This window comes from Carettochelys insculpta, chromosome 1 (assembly GCF_033958435.1).
Source record: "Carettochelys insculpta isolate YL-2023 chromosome 1, ASM3395843v1, whole genome shotgun sequence".
Lineage (NCBI taxonomy): Eukaryota > Metazoa > Chordata > Testudines > Carettochelyidae > Carettochelys > Carettochelys insculpta.
Genome location: NC_134137.1, coordinates 341,192,119 through 341,215,710, shown reverse-complemented (window position 1 = coordinate 341,215,710; position 23,592 = coordinate 341,192,119). Strand labels below are relative to the sequence as shown.

Here is a 23,592-nt window from a genome sequence, read left to right as displayed (position 1 = left end):
CTGTGATTGGGTGGAGAAAAAAATCCTGGGTACCGCCCCGGGGATGGGATGACAGGAGGGGCCTTGAAGGCAGCGCGCCCTCTGATAGGCTGGGGCAAGGCCTCAGGAGCTATTCGCCCTAATAGGACGGGTCCGTGGGCGGGGCTTAGCGGCACTTCGCCCTGTGATAGGCTGAAGAGCGAGTCCGTGGGCGTAACCTCATAATCGCGCTGCTGTTAGGGGGAATGTTTACTGCGCGCCCCGGGTCGGTGGGTGCATGGCCGTGGCGCTGCGGAGCGGGCGCTGTTTCTTCCTACCCGTCCCGCTGCCGCGCGGCCTGCACCTTTCCGGCTGCTGCAGCCGCGCTATGCAGCCGTCCCCGCCCCCCGCCGCCCGGCCGGAGAGCCCTGGCCCTGCGGGCTGGCTCGGCGCGCTGCGCTTCGACAACCGGGCGCTGCGCTCGCTGCCGCTGGACGCGTCGGAGGAGAACGTGCCGCGGCAGGTGCCCGGCGCCTGCTTCTCGCGGGTGCGGCCTAGCCCGGTGCAGAACCCGCGGCTGGTGGCCATGTCGCTGCCCGCCCTGGCGCTGCTGGGCCTGCAGCCCGCCGCGGCGCCGGAGGAGCTGGAGGCCGAGGCCGAGGCCGCCCTGTACTTCAGTGGAAACCGGCTGCTGCCCGGCGCGGAGCCCGCCGCGCACTGCTACTGCGGCCACCAGTTCGGCAGCTTCGCCGGGCAGCTGGGCGACGGCGCGGCCATGTACCTGGGCGAGGTGCTGAGCCCGCGGGGCGAGCGCTGGGAGATCCAGCTCAAGGGGGCCGGGCTCACCCCCTACTCCCGGTAACCACTCCAGGCGGGGCTGGGGCCTCTGCGGGCTGGGGCCCCTGGGGCGCGGGTCCGGCCTGCGCGGTGCGGCCGGGCTGCCCTGCAGCTGGGGGTGGCGGCGGAAAGCCGCTGCAGTTCCCCGCCTCACGCCAGGGAGTCGCTTCTCCGCTTGGCAGCCCAGCCGCCGCGCGCCTTGTGCTGAGTCGGTGCCTCGGCCCTCCGGCCGCCTCTGCGCCGCGGGGCGGGGTCTGCAGCGAGCGCTGACATGGTCCGGGTTTTGGGTCATTCTGGGGACGGGCGGGAGGGAGGAGCGGGGCCGGTTTCACGTGTCTAGGGCCATATCTGGCTGCCTTGCCCGGGAGAGGCGCAGCACTGGCCCCAGAGCCCTCAGGGGAGTTAGTGTCCCCTTTCCTTATCCCTGTGCAGGGCCCGCAGCAGCGGGGGCACCTGACATTTCAGGGCATCGTTGGGATTTTTATGTCCAACCACCCTCCTCTTCCTGGCTCTGTTTTGTGTCCTGTCTCCTCGGGAGAGGCTCTAGTTAACTCACAAGTGAAAAAGCTGCCAGACCTATTACTGGAACAAGAAGTCGTGTGGCACCTTATAGACTAACCTTTGGAGCAGAAGCTTTCCTGGGCAGAGACCCGCTTCATCAGGTGCATGAGAGGGGGGTTCTGGAGGAGGAGTTAAAGAGGGAGTCTCAGATAAGGGGATGGATGGAGTGGACAAGGCCTGCCACATCATGGAGGATGTGACCCTTAGCAGTAGCTAATGTGGAGGTGTGACCATCAAGAGCCAAGAAATTGCTTTTGTAATTGACCAGCCACTCCCAGTCTCTGTTCAGTCTTTGGTTGATGGTGTCAAATTTACAAATGAATTGCAGCTCTGGGGTTTCTCTTTGGAGTTTGTTTTTGAAGTTTTTTTTGTTGTGGGATTGCTACTTTTAAATCTGTTACTGAATGTCCAGGGAGATTGAAGTGTTCTCCTACAGGTTTTTGTATGTTACGTTCCTGATGTCTGATTTGTGTTCATTTATTCTTTTAGGTAGAGACTGTCCAGTTCGGCCAATGTAAATTACAGTGGGGCATTGCTGGCACATGATGAGGTAGATTATATTAGTATATATGCAGGCTAAAGAGCCCCTGATGGTGTGGTTGATGTAGTTAGGTCCTGTGATGGCCTATTACTGGCGTACAGAAACCATGAAAGAGTAGTTCAAGCAGTAATGGAGCCATTTAACCTGCATTTGCCAAGTCCAGGCATAGACTGTCAGTTTCTGCATTGGGTTTAAAATTTGCTTTAAAAATGTCAGTTTGTTGCGGGAGATTATAAAGTCACGTCTCTGAAAAATCATCTGCTTCTCCCACTCCTCTGCCATCTGGAACAGGGGGCCTAGATTAATAACACTGCATAGGGTTTATAAATTCTAGTCCAGACCTGTATGAAAGGATGGGGTCAACAACTAAATGACTTCCACTTTTATTTAAAAAGCAAAACAAAACAGGGGATAAATTACAACAGTTGAATAGGTTGCAGGCAACTCTGTGACCATCGTGGTACCTTCCCAAACCAGCTAGCTATTGCTCTCTTCTCAGTCACTAAAGAACTCCAGGGCTATGTCTACACTAGCCAAAAACTTCAAAATGGCCATGCAAATGGCCATTTCAAAGTTTATTAATGAAGTGCTGAAATACATATTCAGCGCCTCGTTAGCTTGCAGGCGGCCGCAGCACTTCGAAATTGACACGGCTCGCCCAGACGGGGCTCCTTTTCGAAAGGACCCCGGCTACTTTGAAGTCCCATGATTCCCATCTGCTCGTAGGAATAAGGGAACTTTTGAAGTAGCCGGGGGCCTTTCAAAAAGGAGCTCCATCTGGACAAGCCGCGTCAAGTTCAAAGTGCCGCGGCTGCCCGCATGCTAACGAGGCGCTGAATATGTATTTCAGCACTCCATTAGTAAACTTCGAAATGGCCATTTGCATGGCCATTTCAAAGTTTTTTGGCTAGTATAGACACGGCCCATATGTCATATCTATATTAGTACTATTCTTAATGTATGTACCATATCAGGTCAGTGTGCAGTTGTGTCCTGTTTTCTATCCCTTTAATTTTGGTGACAGTCAAAAAAATCGATTGTTTCAACTTGTAAATTAAAGCTGTGGTTTTCAACCTACTTGCTGTTGTGGGCCACGTCCAAACGATATGTACACTGCATGTGTAAGCCTGAAGAAGTTACACGAGCTGCAGCTGTGTGCTGATCAGACTACAAGTAGCCCATAGACTATTGATGGATTACCACTGCATTAAAGACATCTGACCTTGTGCAAAGTGAAGCCTTTGTTTAAGATCAGCTGGTTCAAAAACCCAAACTCTGAAAGTCCTAGTATAGGTTACAGCTCACAGAAAGGATCAGTTTAGATCACAAGTGGGCAAACTACAGCTTACAAGCCATGTCCGGCCCATCAGAACTTTTGCATTATTTACTGCAGCCCTTGAGCTCCCTCCAGAGAGTGGGATCATGGGCATGCCCTACTCTGGTACTCCAGCTAGGAAGCAGAAGTAGCCAAGGGCTTAGCATGCTCTCCCCATCCCTTATGCCAGTTCTGGAGCTACAATTGGTCAGAAGCTGTAGGCAGTGGCAATGAGGAGTGGTGCCTGCAAGCAGAGTAGCATGCAGAGTCATGCAGGAGCAAAGTGGGAGAAAATGCTGCTGCTTTTGAGAATTGCATGAGGTAAGACCATCTGAAGCCTGCATCCTTGAAGCCTGCATCCTTGAGCCCTCTTGTACCCCAATTCTCTAGCCCAGTCCTGATGCCCTTCCTGCCTTCAGTCTCAGCCCAGAGCTCCTTCCTGCACTGCAAGTGCTGTGACAGGGTGCAGTCACAGGAGATCCCTTGGGATGTTCCCCAGTGTGTTGATCATGCCACTGACACTCACCTTCTTTCTCTCTGAGGCTTCCCCCACCACCCTGTCTTGCTACAACGGATCCTCTAGTCTCCCCCCAGCCAAGGCATAGACTGGAAGTAACTGTCCACCCTACAGAGCAAAGCAGCCACTGGTGCACCAGCCTCATGTCCCTTTCTGTACCGTGAACTGATTTCTGGCCCCAACCCAGCTCCAGCTGCAACTAGAGCCCTTATCCCCTCCTTCACTCCACCTCCCAATTTAATGAACATTCACCATTGTCAACCGATGGCCGGGTAATGAGTGGTCTGTGAACCTATTTTACGTCCGAGTCTTTAGCTGCTAGAACGGCCGGTCCCTTCACAGCAGGCAGCCAAGATGGCTGACACATGCCCCCAAGGTTCATCTGAGTCTTTAACTGCTAGGACAGACTGTCCCTTCGCAGTGGACAGCCAGCGTGGCTGACGGGTGCCCCTGAGATTGGTGCAGAGAGCTTATTCCACCCGAGACTTTAACTGCTAGGACAGACTGTCCCTTTGCAGTGGGCAGCCAGGGAGGCTGACGGGTGCCCCAAGAGTCTGCTCAGTGGAGGCAGCACGACAGCGCCTAGCTTTTACTGCACCTTACCACTGACCAGGCTGAATATAGCCAAACCGGCTAAGGTTCTTTGTGTTTGGCCGAGTTACAGCAACTAGGAGTCAGGCTGAAGCTTAAACATGGTTACTATTTATTACAAAGCAGAAATCAAAATCTTAATGGTTATGGAATTATATAAAGTCTTAATGGTTACAGTTGCAGGAAAAGTTAGATAAAATCTTAATGGGTACACTGTTATTGCTCTATTTGCTTAGCTACTACAGTAGGATGATACAAATGACATGTCAATTAGAGAAAGTTACCCATTTGAGGACCAGATGCCTCAGACTAAAGAGCTCTTACTATTAAATGTGCACAAAAAAAAACATTGCAGGTATAATTCTCACCCCTGTGTCCTTCGACTCTGGCATAGCCAATGTCGTCCACTGAATCCCTTGGGAAGAACAGACGAGGAGAGCATCCCCTCGATCCTCGGGAGGCAATAACCTTACCCGACCAGCAGGCACAGGAAATTGGAGCTTGGTTAGAGTAGGCTGCCGGGGCCTTCTTTATACCCCTTTGGGGCACGTAGGTTCTTCCTTATCTCAAGGTACCAATTGTACTGGTTCATCTTTGTGGCGCCAGCGCTTACAAGGCAGTCACACTTGTAAGGACAGAGAGAACTAAATTTATAGAAATGGGGCAAACTTTCACCCGGGCAGTAAAATTCCCCTTCCTGGAACAAAAGCATGGGTGGATCAATTGTCAATACCAGCCAAGGGCAGCTTGAGGCCGTTGGCTAGACCGTTAGCCCTCTTATCTGTATTCTTCAGTCCAGGCTCATGCTGACATAGCACATCTGTGTTCGTGAGGCACTGGACAGTGTTGGAGATTAGCGCATCTGTGCTCTCAAAACATTCCAAGACTGCTGTTTCTTTGTGCTGTGTGCTCTGAGGCACTGAAGAGGGGCAGGCAAGATGGAGTAGAGCGGGGGGATTCTGTCTGGCTACAACCATCCACCAATTTCCATACTAAGATATGGCCCTCAGGCCAAAACGTTTGCCCACCTGTGATTTAGATGATCTGTTAGCCTCAGAAACTGTAGACATCTGGGCCATAGGCCAGCTTGAAAATTACTGCAGTAACTTGTGTTTAGGGATAACTAATTTTCCAGTGAGCTTATTTATCAGTGGCATGGAAGAAGGAAACCCATGTGAATGCTAAATGTCCATTTTTGAAGTGGTGGTGGGGAACGACTTTCAGCTAATTCTGAAGTCATAATCATTTCTTTAATGGGATGCAATAGACTTTGATAATAGACATTACTAATAAAACTAAGTGACTAAATTTTTAAATTGTTTATATTTTGTGAAGCTTTTTGTGCCATTTTGAATAATGAAAATTTAATTAAGCCAGTTTCACTTTTATTCATAGGAAGTCAAAATACTTAGTGGAATCTTGCAATGTGTGATCTGCAGACTAGAAGTTGAGGACTATTTCAGGTACTTGAAGAATATTTACTTGTTTAAAAAGCTCTTCACTGAAATCTAAAAATGATAGGAACACTTCTGCTGCCCCTTACATTCCATTATCAGTGTGTTCTACAGAATTTAGATATTTGACCAAGCTGAAGGACTATACAGAACCTGTAAAAACAACAAAAGAGATGATTGGGAGCGAAGCTGTATATGTTGGGGTTTTTTTTATTTCTACTCTTCTGTGATTAATGCTGATATTTAATACCAAAAATAAATGTTACCATTGAGCAACCATTACACATTATAAATTGAGACTAGGAAGAGATGTTGGGTTCTTTCGCATCGTTGGCCAAGTCACTTGACTCTTGGGCCTTCATTTCTCCACCTAGGAAATAGGGGATCATGAGACCCTGCTTGTTTTGTAAAACAGCAACAAGTCCTGATCTGATGAAGTGGGTCTTTGCCCATGAAAACATATGCTCCAAAATATCTTAGTCTGTAAGGTGCCACAGGACTACTTGTTGTTTTTGAAGATACAGACTAACATGGCTACCTTTCTGATGCTTTTGTGAAGTGGTTTGAGATGTAGAAATGAGAAGTGTTACACAAGCTAAGTAGTGCTATGGTTTTTGCTTCTAGACAAGCTGATGGTCGGAAAGTCCTGCGGTCGAGTATAAGAGAATTCCTGTGTAGTGAGGCCATGTTTCATCTAGGAATACCTACAACAAGGGCTGGAACATGTGTAACATCAGATTCAAAAGTTGTTCGGGATATATTCTATGATGGAAATCCAAAAAATGAAAGATGCACAATTGTCCTGAGAATAGCTTCCACGTTTATAAGGTAAAAAGTGGCTTGTTTTCAATTTTTATGATTAAAACAAAAGCAGCATCCTGTTTGAAACAGTTTCTCTAACAAAACCATATCCTAGAATCATAGAACACTAGGACCGGAAGGGGCCTCGAGGGGCCATCGAGTCCAGTCACCTGCCCTGACGGCAGGATCGACCACTATCTACACCATCCCTGATAGACGTCTATCTAATCTGTTCTTAAATATCTCCAGCGAGGGAGATTCCACAACCTCCCTTGGCAACTTATTCCAGTACTTGATCACCCTGACAGTTAGGAACTTTTTCCTGATGTCCAACCTAAACTTCCCTTGCTGCAGCTTAAGTCCATTGCCTCTTGCTCTCTCCTCAGAGGCCAAGAAGAACAAGTTTTCTCCCTCCTCCTTATGACACCCTTTAAGATATCTGAAAACCGCTATCATGTCCCCTCTCAATCTTCTTTTTTCCAAGCTAAACAAGCCCAATTCTTTCAGCCTTTCTTCATAAGTCATGTTCTCCAGACCTTTTATCATTCTAGTTGCTCGTCTCTGGACCTTCTCTAATTTCTCCACATCTTTCTTGAATTGGGGTGCCCAGAACCGGACACAATATTCCAGCTGAGGCCTAACCAGCTCAGAGTAGAGCGGAAGAATGATTTCTCGTGTCTTGTTCACAACACACCTGCTAATGCATCCCAGAATCATGTTTGCGTTTTTTGCAACAGCATCACACTGTTGACTCATATTTAACTTGTGATCTACTAGAACCCCAGATCCCTTTCTGCTGTACTCCTTCCTAGACAGTCTTTTCCCATTCTGTATGTGTGAAACAGATTATTCCTTCCTAAGTGTAGCACCTTACATTTATCTTTATTAAACTTCATCCTGTTTACTTCAGACCACTTCTCCAATTTATCTAGATCATTCTGAATTATGACCCTATCCTCCAGTGTAGTTGCAACCCCTCCCAGCTTGGTATCATCTGCAAACTTAATAAGCGTACTTTCTATACCAATATCCAAATCATTAATGAAGATATTGAACAGAACTGGTCCCAAAACAGACCCCTGCGGAACCCCACTTGTTATGCTTTTCCAGCAGGATTGAGCACCATTAACAACTACTCTCTGGGTACGATTAGCCAGCCAGTTATGCACCCACCTTATTGCAGCCCCATTTAAGTCGGACTTGCCTAGTTTGTCGATAAGAATATTATGCGAGACTGTATCACTAGTGGAATTGTGTGTTTTTCATTTAGTATGTGGGATGCGCTAGCGTATTTGCACATTACCAGATAAGCAAGCATTCGTTAGTAAAACAACAACAAACCCAAAAAAGAGCAATACAAAAATCTTGAACTTTTTAAAGATTTGTAAATTAAGAAACAATCATTTTGTCATGGCATTGAAAAGGCAGCTCTTTGATGCTCTTGATGCTGCTGGGTGGCTATTATGCGGTGAGGACTATTTTAAAAGCCACTTCATGAAGAGTTTTCAGATAAGGAATAAAATTTTCAAAATCTAGATCTTGATAAATGTGACTATGCATTAGAGATGGACTGCAGCTCCTGTTTGAAACCATATTAGGACTCTGGAAGATCTGTGGTTACTTGCAAAGTAACAAATGCCTAATGAAAGGCTGAGGAATAGGAAATGTATAAATATATAAAGTATGGGAAGTTTCGCCACAAAAGTTGTTGTACAAGATGTTTTTCATTTGTTGTACAGATGCTATTTTAGTTTGCTCTTACTTTAAAAATAGGTTTATTGTATAATCATTCTCTTAATATTTTAAAGATGCTGTTACAAATTAGTCATTGTTACTCAATAGAATAAGCACTGACTCTCTAGGGCTGAAGCATTCACAGGGAAAAATTAGCTGGCACTCAGCGCTGACATGCATCCAAGCTCACATTCTGCCTCCTTTACTTCAGCGTTTCCTGCCGCTGCAAAGTGTTTGCTTGGAGGCGTTCAGAGGGTCTGGGAGGAAAGCGGGAGGGGAAAAGTGGGTCAGGGTCAGATGCTTGGGGAAGGTGGTGTTGGGTGGGTGGGTCTGAAGCAACCCCTGGCTAGTGCAGAAGTTGGCAACTGTGCTCACTAAGGCCTCTGATCCTTCGTTTGGAGGTACATGGATGCATACCTTTGCTGTGTGGAGCTTCGTTGGAGCTCTGCTAGTCTCTGATGCTCTGTCATTTGCAGGACTGGGGCCTACATTAAGGAGATTATAGTTCAATAATATTTCTAAATGTAGTTTTGTTGCTGCAGCATACATGAATAAGTAGTGTCTTAATTATTTTATAATAGATTTGGATCTTTTGAGATTTTTAAACCTACAGATGAACACACAGGACGCAAAGGTCCCAGTGTCAACCGAAATGATATTCGAATACAGATGCTTAATTATGTGATCAGCACATTCTACCCAGAAATTCAAGAGGCTTATTCGGACAACAGCATTCAAAGGAATGCTGCTTTCTTCAGAGAGGTATGAGGCTGATAATTCTTTCCTTTCATGGCACTTGTAGAAGTGGGACATAAAAATGTTATCTTAAGAGGAATGTGGGGTAAGGTTGACTTTTTTTATGAGGTGTTTTTTTAGTTCCATTTTTTTGGGAGGGGAGTGGGGCAGGAGAGGGAAACTGTTCTGATAGTACTGTGCATTGAAGTGTATATGAGAGACTAATTACCTCCTCACCAGCAAATTGAGATTACTGGGGCTTTTGAAGAGCTGTACAACACTTCACATAATAAATTGAGTGCATCACAATGTTGAAGATTTTGGACCATGATTGGCTGATGATGAGGTAATGATTTTAAAATATTAAATAAATCTTGTTCCCTTTTATAATATGAAAGAGAGAAATGTCTGACTTTAGATGACTGTAAATTCAGAGTTCACAATTTAAATGCTTAAGTCAGAGCTTTCTGTTGCGATTCCCTCCATTACCATTACTTCAGCTGTAGGCATATACATGTATGTCAGTGGTGGTGTGGCGGCGGGGGAGGATTATGCTGCTAAGTGTGTGTCTTAACAGAAACATGTAATGTAGCTGGGCTAAAGTTGTTGTTATGGGAATTATAATTTTCTGACTGCTATGTGCTTACACATCAAAATGATTGTGTTAACATGACTTTTCACATGGTTTCCTTAGTTTGTAAAATGGGGGAAATAAATGTGTCTTTATTTCAGTGATCAAAATAAAGGGTTAGGGAAGATGAAATGCTTCTATGTCAGTAATTGTACATTCAAATATTTATGCTTTCTGGCTTTCTAGCCAGTATGCTCAGGTTTGAAGCTAGATCTTGGGCTGCTTATCATAGAATCAGAGGGCTGGAAGGGACTTCAAGAGCTCATCTAGTCCAGCCCCCTGCTTCAAGCAGGATCAACCCCAATTAAGTCATCCCATCCAGGACCTTGTCAAGCCGGGACTTCGAAGCTGCCCCCATCTACACTGCCTGTCTGCACTTCGAAATTCGTGTAGCTGCCATTAGGCTAATGAGGTGCTGAATACACATATTAGCGCTTCATTAGTTTGACTCGAATTGCTTCATTACCATGCCACCTCTGAAGGGAGGTGGCATACGTAGAAGCCCGAAGTAAGTGCCCCACTTCGATATTCCCTTACTCTGACCTACTTCTGTGGGAGTAAGGGAATGTCAAAGTGGGGCACTTACTTTGAAGCTGCCCCCATCTACACTGTCCATCTGCAAATTGAAGTCTGAACTTTGAAATTTGTGGGGCAGCTATTATGCTAATGAGACGCTGAATATGTGCATTAGCACCTCATCAGCCTGCTTCAAATTGCCTCATTACCATGACAGCTCTGATGGGAGGTGACAGGTGTAGAAGCAGCCTATGTCGGAAAGCTAGAACGAGTCCATAGGACTTGCCTCCTGGACTTTTCTGTTTTTTAAAAAATGGAAAGTCTTAGCCCAGCCCCATGATGCAAGATATTGAGGTACACGTGGAAGAAGAGGAATTTGCCAAACAAAGCAAGCCATTTCATTTATTTGATAGCTGGCTCAGTACTTGAAAAGTCTTTGTTAGAGCTGTCAATGTTTAGCTGGAAGTAACCAGCAGGTCCTTTTAGGGGGAACTTAAAATGAACAACAACAACAATGATATTTTGGGATAATGTTTGTAAACATTATGCACAGCAAAGATCCCTCAAATTGATTTTGTTTTAACTTTTCTACTGGATTAATCACCAATTCTTGTTGCAGTTCTGTTCAGTTCACATTTCTTTATCATTATATAGGGAGGTTGCGGGGCTTTTGTTTTCAGTAGTCTGGATCTCATCTCTCTGGCGTAGAGTCATAGTGCATGTTGTGGCCACTTGTACTTGTTAATAGCATATTACTTATCAGCTCTGTGCACACGTAACTGCCTGGAATATTTTGTAGCATACAGTTTTTTTTTTTTACTGCCTTTGAGTAGCGTGGAAATCTGTTGAAAATCTTTGCAGTGCAAGTGACCGGGGAAAAATAGTGGAGAAGGAAATTCATTAAATTATGACGAGAAGTCCCGTGGCACCTTTTAGACTAACAGATTTACTGGAGCATAAACTTTCGTGGGCAAAGACCCACTTCGTCAGATGCATCTGAAGTGGATTTTTGCCCACGAAAGTTTATGCTCCAATAAATCTGTTAGTCTGTAAGGTGCCACAGGGTTGTCTCGTTTTTGGGGATACAGACTAACAAGCTACACTTCAGATACTTTTAAGTTAAGGTTTCAAAAACGTTTCCATTCTAAATCCTACTTGGTGTCTCCTAGCTTTCTGGAACCTTGTTCCCTCATGTTGACATTCTCTATATTTCATCCCTTACCCAGTAGATTTGAATGGGGTCATAATGAATGATAGAAACATACCTTATTTTATTTATATCTCCTGAGGGCCAGATCCTGCTCCCATTGAAGCCAGTAGGAATTTTTTAATCTTTATTTGTCAGAACAGCTCTTCAATTTGTGGGGAGATGCCACTAGAATGATGCTGCTGCTGCTGCTGTGACTCGAACTATAAATTGTTTCCTTTTGGGGGAGATAACTGTTAGTGGAGCAGGACAACAGGCTTCAGTGAAATTAGCTTTTGCTCCTTGAATTTCAAACCCTACTGTGTAATGCAGTAGTATCTTGGAAGATCACACTGTTAAGACCATAGATTCCTTGTAACACATTTGTTTATGACTTGAAAATATCTAAGTTGAAGTGTTTGTATTTTAGATAATGAAGCGGACAGCAAGGATGGTTGCTGAATGGCAGTGTGTTGGATTTTGCCATGGTGTGCTCAATACAGATAACATGAGCATAGTAGGACTTACTATTGACTATGGCCCTTTTGGGTTTATGGACAGGTTAGTATACTTTAATTACCTGAAATGCAAACCTTTGTGTTTGCTATGCAAAGTAACCCTCATGCTTTTCCTGATTTCCTTTCCTTTCCTTTTAAATATTCTCCTAAGGCATAATAAATCCACTTATTTATGGTGAATCCAATAAAGTTAGCCCTGTTTGTTTGTTTGTTTGTTTGTATTCCTTGACATAATCATTTCTAACCATCTGTAGCTGTCACATTTGTATATGTATAACTTGTTCATTTTTCTAGCATTGTTCTTTATTTGAAAAATCATGGAGTTTACTTAAAGGAAGGTCAGTGCAAGTACAGTCTTAGATTAACAGTTTTGGGGAAATGTCAGAACTAAAAGCACTCTTCTTTCTCATACTTTCTCATCTCCTAGAGGCTCAATGCAGTATTCTATGTTAACTAGCTGAAGACTGCTAACCATTTCTTGTTGTCTGTAGATATGACCCTGAACACATTTGCAATGGTTCGGATAATACAGGGCGGTATGCTTATAACAAACAGCCAGAAATCTGCAAGTGGAATCTAGGGAAGCTTGCTGAAGCTTTAGTCCCAGAGCTGCCCTTGGAGATCAGTGAACTCATCCTCAAAGAGGACTATGATGCAGAATTTGAGAGGCATTATCTCCAGAAGATGAGGAAGAAGCTAGGTCTCATTCATTTGGAATTAGAAGAGGATGATAAACTGGTGTCTGAACTTTTAGAAACCATGAATCTCACAGGTTAGTGGTGAAAACAGAGCATACTTTGTCTTGTTTACTATGTTAGAAAAATAACTGATAAGATAAAACTGTTCTGCTGATCACAAATTAACCATGCCTCAAAAAGTTGGATATATCTGCTAGAAACAAATTAGATTGTAAACTTTAAGTAGAAGATAAATTAGACCGTTTTATGCCTGAGGAATAAAATCTTGTGTCCAGGTGGAGACTTCACAAATACTTTCCGTTTGCTGAGCTCTTTCTCGGTGGATTCAGATCCTCTAAAGTTGGAAGATTTCCTTGCAAAGATTGCCATGCAGTGTGCCTCCTTGGAAGAACTGAAAGTTGCTTTCAGACCTCAGATGGATCCAAGGTACAAGTGAAGTAAACAATTAAGGTTTTGATTGTTTTCAGGCATATTATCAATGTATAGCTCATTTTTATATGCTTTTTAATGTTTAAGTGAGTTTAGTGATCTTTAAAGTTGCTGGAGTGACAGTCTCCCATTTTGCAAAGAACAGGAACAAAAAATCAGTAACAGTGTAAAGTTTCCTCTGTTGCCCTGAGAAAGTAGTTGTCTTTTTTTTTTTTTTTTTTCCTTCTATCCTTGGCATCTCGGCTAATTAAGGAGCGTGTCAAAGTTGATGGTTTTGTAGTAATGACACAAGTCACGTAGAACTGGATTTAAATCACCAAACCCCTTTCAGAGGTACTGCCAACAAGCTGAGGACTAGCAATATCTTTCAGTGACTGATGCCCTCTGCTCAATACAATGAAAACATACATGAGGTGCTCTGTTACTGTTACAAATCCTCAGAACCGTCCAGTTTCCATTTTAGAGCCAGATTCACTGTTAAATTCCACCTGCTCTGCCCCACTCAGCAGCGCAGAGCAGCTGTAAACCTGGCTCTGTGGAGGGTGATCAGTTACCTCAGGATTACAGATGCTTTGCATGAGAGAAATAGTGGAAAGCAGGCAGCATATTCTAACAAAACTGACCCTCAGTGTTCTTTTTTCCCTAATATGATGATTTTTTATCCTATTTTTTTTTTTCTAGGATCTAGTAACTGTTTCCCATTTTGTGTGCTTAATGCTGCAGAAACCAGTATAATTATATTACCTTTTTCTCAAAATAGTCAGTATGAAAACAAGTGTTTGTCAGTTAAATTCTACCTGGAGTGGTAGGAGTGATCACATATGATGTCACACCGAGATGCTAGTAGTTTATCACCTTGGAGCAGATGGGCAATTGAGTTCCAGTAGTGATGTGGTAAATTGAAAGAAGAGGAAATTAATACTGAAGTCAGTTGATATTATTACTTTATGATTTTAAGGTAGACCAAATCTGGAGCCTAAGTATAAACCTTCTAAGGATTAAATGGGTTGATTTTATATAAGAGTCAGTCCTTTTTGGGATGCTATTGTCAGACGTCGTACAGAGGAGCAGAAGAAATAATGACTAAGTCACAGTAGTATGAAAGCAAAGCTCTTTTTGTGCACTACTGTACTACACTGAGTGCAGTAACTGGTATACCACAGCCCTCTAATGATGTCTGCATTAGGCATATGTAGATCAATATTAGAGGATACACTCATCCCTTGTTACATGAGTACTTGGTTAAACACGGGACACGCATCCTTACCTTTTGTTCACTAGATGAGTGAACTCCCCCACTAATATGAGCCTAACCCCCTTCCCGTGGCTCCAACCCGCTCCAGCCCTGCCTCTCTCCCTCGCGTGCACTCTCTCTCTCACACTCCTGCTAGCCCTGTAGACCCCAAATCTCCACAGCCTGCTCCCCCCTCCCCCACCCCCGGCACGGACCCAACCCACCACCAGGTTTTAACCCTCCTTCCTGTTCATGGCCCCAAACTGCCCCCAGCCTTTAACCCTCTCCAACCCCCAAACCTAAGGTTCACTTACCTTTCGAAAGCAGAACCCCCTGCTGCCGGTCCTTCTGCAAGTTAGGAGCACTAGGAGCCAATTGGAGACTTTTACATGTATTTTAATGGTAATTTAGTGTCCCTCTTACGAGTTTTCACCTATGAACAGAAAGCTGGGAACCAGTTATGCTCATATAGCAAGGGATGAGTGTAATTTACAAAGACTGAACAATCAAAATGGCTAGAAAATGTCAACATGTCCTATCCTATTACATTTAATTATCTTTAGTGTGGAGTTATCCTTAACTGCTAAGCACTGATGGTTTTTCCTGTCCTTTAATTACTTTGTCTTTGCATTGATGTAAGAAGCTTGAACACTTATTTTGAGATTTCCATTTAGATCAGTGATGGGCAACTTGTAGCTCAGGGGGTTCTGTGTTTGGCCTGTGGGACGTCCTGTTTACTGTACCCATGTGTACAGTTGACAGATTCCACAGGTTTGCGTCCACATAGTTTTTTCTGTCTGTATTAGAGTAACATGTATAAAGCAAGGGCACTTGAAGAATGGAGTGTGCTGATTGCACACACCACTGGGTGTAAGAGCCATGTGTTCCCTTTGCCTCCAGTCAAAGAGTAGGTATGGTTCATTTGGCACATCCCACAAATCTTAGTGTGCAAATAAAACTACTCCATCCTAGGAGACCATCTTGGTTACAACAATCTCACAGTCCCCTGAGATGAAGGGTCACAGGTGGCCCACTCAGTATCCTAGGTTGTTCATCAGTACATTGATCCAGCATGCAAAAAATACATTATTGCAAAAACAAATAGATGTTTACCTGAACCAGGAGAAGGCCCCTGAATAAGTGATAAAACTGTGACAGCTGATGGTAACACAGTCCAGTGGTGTACAGTTTTTAGAGACTTACAAAGCCACCCAAATAATTTGGACTTATTAACAATAGTAATGTCTGTCCTTCAATAAATTAGTCCTGTTAAAGCCATTACCACTTCTTCTCACTGGAGTACAGTAATGCTTATTCAGTAAATCAGTATGAATTACATAAATTTGGTGTGTATTATCCAGTCCCTTCTGGCAGAATAAGGATAATGGGCTTTTATGTTAAAGCACAAGGCTGCAATTTTCAAAGCTGCCTTGGGCATTTAGAAGATACTGTGCATGTAAATCTCCTAGGTGACTTTGAAGTCTCAGCCTAACAATCTAGGTTTGACACAACACAAGAAGTAGATTAAGCTAATGGTAGGTGGGAGATAACAGTATCATTAATTTACTTTTTTTAATGTTTGTTGTGGGATCCTGGGTTTGTAGCTTTACTGACAAAGCAACAAGGTTATTTTGCTTTCTTGCTAATCTAGTCTGGCTACAAAAAGACAGTCCTTGCTTGCTTAGTGTGAGTTTTAATGTCTGATTTAATGTTCTTCCCTGCAGACAACTTTCCTTGATGCTAATGTTGGCTCAGTCTAATCCTCAACTGTTTGCATTAATTGGAACAAAAGCGAATATAAATAAAGAATTAGAACGCATAGAACAGTATTCTAAACTGCAGCAATTAACAGCAGCTGACTTAATGGAGAGAAATAAAAAACATTGGAAAGAGTGGCTGCAGAAGTACAGGTGAGCTTAATAAATATTGCCTGTAGTACATTTCGGGTGGATCATGTCTACAGAAGAACCTCGGTGTTACGGACACTTGAGGAATGGAGGCTGTAACTCTGAACGAGACATTATGGCAGGGCATGGACAAAATACCATGTGTCAAATAAGTCCCACCATGATTCTCTGGGCCGCCGTTGTCTGTGTGGGGTCCTGGGGCAGGCTCCCTGCCTACAATGCTCCATACACTGCTCAAAGCAGCTGGGTGTAGGGGGCAAGCCTGTGCATGATGTTGAATAGTACCAGAGAGAGAGCCATGTTAGTCTGTAATGTATCAAAACAAAACAGCAGTCATGTAGCACTTTAAAGACTAACAAAATAATTTGTTAGGTGATGAGCTTTCGTGGGACAGACCAACTTCTTCAGATCTGCAGCCCTACCAGAACAGACTCAACATATAAAGCACCGAGGTCCAAAAATTGTTTTCAAAGTGAAGAATTTTTCTGATTTATTTGTTGTTGGCAAATCAGCTAGAAGAGCGTAGGAACGGGGTGAGGAAGTAAGTGTTAGATCAAACATCAAAGTATGTAAAAGAGCCCTTGTAATGGGTCAGGTAATTGCTGTCCCTGTTCAAACTATGTGAATGTCCTGTGTGCCAACAATGTCCACATACTTTGTTTGCAGTCTGTCCTATATGCACTTTTTTGCCAAAGAAAGAATGGACATAGAGATCAAAAATCTCCAAATACGCAAACCTGTCAGCCAGCACTTTAATGGAGTGGGCCATTCTGTTAAAGACCCGAGAACTTGTGTTCTACAGAAAAAAGACTTTAATAACCATCTACGGGAGAACGTTCAGAACTAACATTCCTATTCAAATTCAACACATCAGTATGTGGTTTGAACAGGGACGGCAATTACCCAACGCTTCGAGCTCCTTTTCCAGACTGCAGTATACAAGCAGGAATTCAGGCGCCAGTTCCAGCAGGTCACACTCCAGGCCAGGGTCCAGCAGGAGCTTGGGTAGTTTCTTTTCTGGGCTGGGAGTGACCTTTCAGGCTTGTCCCCATCCTGGGCATGGTCGAAGGTGGGTAGGAAAACATCTAGCAAATAGTTGATATGTGTGGGAACAGGTAGCCCAAGTGGGCCTATTTTTAACGTACAATACAGTCATGTACAATATTTGGTTGTGTGATTTGTCTTCGCTGCTGCCTGATTGCTCAATCCATGACTCTGGTTTTCATATCATTGGAGTTCTACTGCACAGAGAAACAGTATATAACCCTCTGCAAATAAACAGCCTGACCCCAGCCACAAAAGCCTTACAACACAGAACAGGTATAGGTGATGTGAAAAGAAACCGAATACCGATCAGTTACAAACGTTAGAATAAAATGCATATGTGCTCAATATTTTTCCTTGGAAATTTAATAAGTTAATTAGTATTAAATCCACTTTGATACATGTACATTTAGATAAAATGGGGTATTTTGACTTTAATTCTAACATAAACCCAAACTTGATTGTATTGGTTACACCCATTCGGGCTACAAGAATTCAGGTTTATGAGCAGCTTGATTACGGACTACTACTTCGCCTTATGAGGCATTTACTTGAGTTTACAAGTGCCTCAGCGAGATGTGGACACCCTGCAGCTGGAGAAAGTCAGCCCCTCCTGGCCTCGCCCCTATTGCTAGCTCCTCGGATGGCTAGGGGGCCACCTCCACCTGCCCTGCACAGCTGTGCCTTGGGTGCTGCTCACTGCCTGGCGGCAGTTTCCCGGAACCCCCAGCTCAGCCTTTACCTGGGTCTGGGTTGGTCTATGCCTCGGCACCGCAGTGGCGGCATGCCCCAGGCCATCCGGCAGCTGTGGGCTCCTAGGTGCTCCTGGGAGACGTGGCTGCTGGGCGCACAGACCATCCTGGCCCCACCCCTGCCGCTCGCTCCCCGGGCGACTAGGGGGCTGTCGCTGCCCACCCTGTACAGCTGTGCGATAGGCGCTGCTCACCACCTGGCAGCAGTTTCCCGGAGCCCCCAGCCCAGCCTTTACCTGGGGCTGGTCTGGTGTCCGCCTCGGTGCTGCAGCAGCCGGCAGCCACTCCCAGGCGCTCCTGGGAGACATGGCTGCTGGGTGCACAGTCCATCTTTGGCCCTGCCCCTGCCACTCACTCCCCAGGCAGCCCGCCCCCAGCTGCTCTGCGCAGCTGTGCCCTCTGCCAGGTAAGCATAAGTGGGTGTAAATTTTGGAGCTCAGGAGCGCATATAATTTTTTTCCCATTGAAATTAATGGTAATTACATTTTCAACTTACAAGAATTCACCCTAAGAGGAGTTTTTCAGGAACAAATTACCCTCGTAAGGCGGGGGAAGATATTAGTGAATGTTACCAAAGCATGACTTTCACCAGAGCTGTCTAGCTATTACAGTAATTCACCCATCTAAAAATTCTTAGCCCAAGGGGAAAATCCACACAATAATAGATAAAACGACTGAAAATACTCAGTATTCTTACTGATTATTGCATTGTATTTGAATTCTGAAGAACATGTGGGGTGGTCAAGATAAGGTTACGATATAAAAAAAGAGGACATCCTTGAGAGAGAGTGTATCCATATTTACCAACTCATGTTGCATTAATGTGGCGGGGGGGGGGGGTACATTAATATGTGAGTTGGTAGGTATGGATACAGATACATTCCCTCACAGAGGTGTCCTCTTTTTTTGAAAGGTCAGATATGGTAACCCTAATTAAGAAAGCAAAACAATGGGGCTCTCATTCTCTCTGCCAGCAAAGCCATGTGGTGCTTCATAGATGTGCTACCAGGCTTTAAGACCGATGGGGATTTTTGACAGAAATTCCCCTGTGTAGATGGGACACTCCGGCTAGCCCAGAGCTGGTAGGGTTGGTAGAGTGTTGCCACCAGTGTGAGTTACAGCAGGACTCCACTTGCCCTAACTTGTGATGGCAGTCACTACTTCGGCTGACCCTGTTAGCTGTATCTGAGATTTGTAACAGGAGTGAGTAATAGTCATAAAACTGATTCTTGACTGTATGCCCTCTCTCCACCATTGCAACCAGGAACTTAAATACAGAATAAAAGTGCATAGAGAAAAGCTCATGGATTTTAACTGCAGGAATTTTTATTTGACAACTTGTTCAGCAAATGTGAAGTCTTCATGGGAAATGTATATGCTTGCCACATGCTGTACTTCAATTTGCTGCACCTAATTACCTCTGTACCTGGTTCTTAGCTGCGGTGGGAAGTAGCATTTTCTGTAGATAAAGTTTAAAAATGTCTGAGCTTTCCAGACCAGTAGGGAGGCTATAGGCCATCTTTTCACCTTGAAATTCCCAGTTACTTATGTAGAGCCCTTGTTGGCTGGTGGGATTGAACCTAGGGCCTTGGGCTAAAGTCATGTGCTCCTACTACATGAACTAAAACCCATCTTGCTCTCAGCCAAAATTTTTCTCAGTGGCTCTGGGTTACTTACTAATTCAGGAAAATGGTCCAAACTTAAAAACAGAATCTTGAACCCAACAAAAATCTTAATTTGCTGCTTCTTGCTTATCTTCAGAGTCCGATTAGAAAAAGAGATAGAAAGTGTTAGTAATGCTGATGTCTGGAATGCTGAACGTGTGAAGATTATGAATTCAAATAATCCAAAATATATCCTGAGAAATTACATTGCTCAGAATGCCATTGAAGCAGCTGAAAATGGAGACTTCACAGAGGTACAGTATTACTATTTAACATTGCTATAGATGTGTTGTACTTAAGAATATCCTCCAAGGAATGTTGTTATAAACCAGATTACATGTTGCATAACATGCAGTAAGATTAAAAGGAAAAAATATAATCTGAAGGTTCAACAATTTTTTTAAGAATATCAGCTTTTCAGTTGGTGTTAGTCATACCAAGTTCCATACAGACTACCATAGATGATAAAATAATCACAGATTTTTTTTCCAGTTTAACTGGTAACAGTGAATCACGTGATATTTCATCGTTATTTGTCTCTTCAAAGGTTGCTTATCAAGGAAATAATCGTTTTCAGATTCCTTTGAATCCATGAAAGTTTGGTTTTACTTTCTTAAATTTTTCACTGCAACGTGTTTTGGCTTTCCCCCTAGGTAAGAGAGGTTTTGAAACGCTTGGAAAATCCATTTGAAGAAATGGAAGGCCTCGCTGAGGCACAGGAGGATCAAGAAGAGGAAGAAACAGTTGCAGTAGCTGCCACTTGTGCTTCAGCAACCAGCAGGAGGCTTTCATACAGCAGTAAACCTCCACTCTGGGCTTCAGAACTCTGTGTTACGTGATCTTCATAACTGCCTTGTGTAATTTTTCACTGTAAAATGGAGATGCTGATCCTCCAGTAGTGGAGAACAAAACAAGGCAAAATCAAAGTACTGTTAAGTCACTGAAACAGTTCATTTGGATGTGTCTGCAACAATACTTTAATAGCAGTGCTTATTTTGAAGCAGTCATGGATCAGAGATTTAATAGACCAATAATCAACAGTCCATGAATGTTTTTAGATTATTATTTTGGGGAACTGAACAACTTTTTTCTCCTTACCACATTGTAATTTGTGGTGTCTTAGACACAGATTTTTGAACATCCAAATGTAACTGTTTTTGTGTGAAGACAAAAATAGCAAATCAGAAATTTGATATATTTTTGACTGATGGTGAATTAATAGTACTTATTCCCAAAATATGTTTATAATTTTTTACTCTGCAGAGATACTTGATCCTCTTTAATGGAGAACTAGGCTTACTGTTTTCCTAAACCTATGATCCATTTAACTGAATAGTTCAGTTCCTGTGAACCTTCATATTAATATCAGTCACTTTTTAGACATTTTTTTGCAGGCTGGGGTAGAGGGAAGCAACTGAGTGTGTATTTTTTTTTTTTTTTTTTTTTTTGTAATATACAGTGTAGATATCTGAGTTAAGTGGGACAATACTTATTTACACTTGGAAGTCTCAGCAGAAAAATATATTCATCTTCAATAAGTTTCTCACACTCGCACAGTAATTATTAAAACCTTGGATGGCAACTGATAAGTCAGTTGATTTGAATAAGATCATTTTGTCATCTTTGCTTGTGCCCTGTAAACTACCGGGTATTAAATGTGTTCATTATATAAAACTACTTATATGGTTGATGCAATCCCTTCTGCAAGGAAATGGCAGATCATGTACTAATTCATCATCACAATAGACTTTTGTACTCATACTTTTTTCTTGTGTAATTTAGTCTTCCATCCATCATGATCTGGAGAAATGTTGCACTTAAACCTGCCATTCTAGTAATCTGATTTGCTAATATCTGAGAATATACAAATGATGCTCCTGTTTCCCATCTTGACTTTATGCCTTTTTTTGTTTCTGTATTTTGATGAATATTGGTAACATGTTTGAGATGAAAGGGAGAGCTATGAATGTTATATAAATATAAAAATGTTATTTAATTATATAGCTGCACTATGAAAATATTTCTTAATTCAAATAGTAATAAGGAGTAAGAAATAGATATTGATTGGTTTATATAAAACTACAGAAAGTACTTCACACAGCACACAGTCAGCCTTTGGAACTCTGCCAGAGGATGTTGTGATGCCATCACTATAACAGCATTCAGAAAAGAAATAGTCACTGTGGGTAGGGATGGTATCCGTAGCCTCTGTCAGACATGGGGAATGGCTGACAAGGGATGGGTCATTTGATTACCTCTTCCCTTCAGCCCTTCTGGGACACCTGATGATGGCCAGTCTAAGACAGGATGCTGAGCTAGATGAATCTTTATCCTGATACAATATGGTCGTTCTCATGTGTCACAAGCTGGGAAAATGTATTCCAGAGCAAAGGCAATTCAGGCACCTTAATTCAGTTTTTTAGTCCATTTGAAAGTGTTGTGTTTTTGTTTTCACTACAGCATTTTGTATTTTAAGTGGAGATTTGTTTGGAACTTGATTTGCATGTTTACCAGCAGGCGCAAAGTAAAATCAGTGGAGCAAAGATCAGCAGTGCTGTTGAGAAAAGACATGGCTGTTTATGGCAGTAGTGGAGATAATTAGGGTACTTGGGCAAAGCCTTAATAGTAGCTTATGTGCATCAAACTTCTTCATTGTTTTAGTCAGCTCAGATTGTTTTGGTGTGTTCTTGATTTTTGTGCACTGAGGTAATATTGAGTTTGTTCTCTAACCGTAATGGGCTCCTCTGCACTGCAGTCAGAGATGCATGGCATAGCTGCAGCTGTCTGCTCAGCTGTCTCAGGCTTGGGCTGGAATCCAATTTCTGTCTCCTTGGGGTCTCGGAGCCTGGGCTCCAGCCTGATCCCGAGCATCTACAGTGGAGTTTTGGGCCCTACAAGCCTGTTGTCTGTTCTGGAGTCTGACTTGTGGATGTACCCAATCCATACATCGTATACCAGTAAACAGAGCACTGAAAACTTCTGCCTTGTTTGTAATTTTTGGGGGGGTCAGGCTTACAACATGTACTGAAACAACATCTTAAGGCCGTATGCATTAAGGATAAATTTTAAAGTTGCAATGCCTGTGGTCAAAATTGACATTAAAAAATAGAATAATTTCTACAGGGAATTGCCACTTTTTTTTTTAAACTGGTTAAAAGAGGGTGGGTGCTTATTTAAATAGTGCATGCTCAGTCAGTCATACTGTTATAGAGGGAAAATAAAAGATGCACTATTTTAAGGCTAGCCACCCTGCTTTAATTAGTAGTGCAAAAACTTTTCAATTGTGCTTTATGAATTGCTGTACAAGGCTTCATTTTATTACAGGTTGAATGTCTCTAATCTGGAACTCTGCTCCACCTCCCTCAACTTTAGTCTCCTTACCCTAAATGGCTGCAGAGAGACACTTTCACAACTTCCTGGCCCCTTTGTTAGGTGCCACTATGCAGCCTTGCGATCTGGTGATCCAAGGCCCTCACCCAGCAATGTTGCCTCTGATCTGTTCCATCCAGGTAATGATTTTTTCCAGTCGTGCGGAATATTTGTTTCTGTGCAGGGGTGCGCATTCACACCTGCCTCATTGATAGAAACAAATCTCAGCGGGGGGCACTTTGCTAATCAGCCTGGTGGCATTTGAAGCTCCCCTGAGTGGCCACACAGGTGCACAGCTTACAGGGAGCATTGCTTGGATATATCCATCCTGTGCAGACTGCCTTGTCGAGGGAGCGCAGCCAAATTTTTGGCAAAGGGTACGGTTCCTGTGTGAATACCTGCCTGTCCTGGTGACCAAGCAGCTCTTTGCCTATTAAAGCTTACACTCCAAAATGTTAGTTTATGAGGGGCCACAGGACTTCCTCTTGTTGTTGAAGATACAGACTAATGGTTACTCTCTGATACTTATCCTGGTGAGGGAGGATCGGGGGAGAACTGGCCACATGACACCCATTATCCCCCCCATCTCCCAGCAGAGGG

The 23,592-nt window shown here is 43.5% G+C and overlaps 1 protein-coding gene across 2 annotated transcripts; it reads left to right on the top strand.

Annotated features, from left to right (window-relative positions):
- The first annotated feature begins 106 nt into the window (after positions 1–106).
- On the top strand, positions 107–22,603 carry SELENOO (selenoprotein O). Of its 2 annotated transcripts, XM_075015481.1 has the most exons (9): positions 111–816; positions 6,399–6,602; positions 8,891–9,071; positions 11,808–11,938; positions 12,387–12,667; positions 12,869–13,019; positions 15,981–16,166; positions 19,721–19,877; positions 20,277–22,603. In XM_075015481.1, the coding sequence occupies exons 1-9, from the start codon at positions 257–259 to the stop codon at positions 20,469–20,471; spliced, it is 2,046 nt and encodes a 681-aa protein (XP_074871582.1). In that variant the 5' UTR covers positions 111–256; the 3' UTR covers positions 20,472–22,603. The 2 variants fall into 2 exon arrangements, with proteins under 2 accessions (XP_074871591.1, XP_074871582.1); XM_075015490.1 differs by lacking the exons at positions 19,721–19,877; positions 20,277–22,603 and adding an exon at positions 16,536–17,068 and having other exon boundaries at positions 107–816.
- The last annotated feature ends 989 nt before the right edge of the window (positions 22,604–23,592 follow it).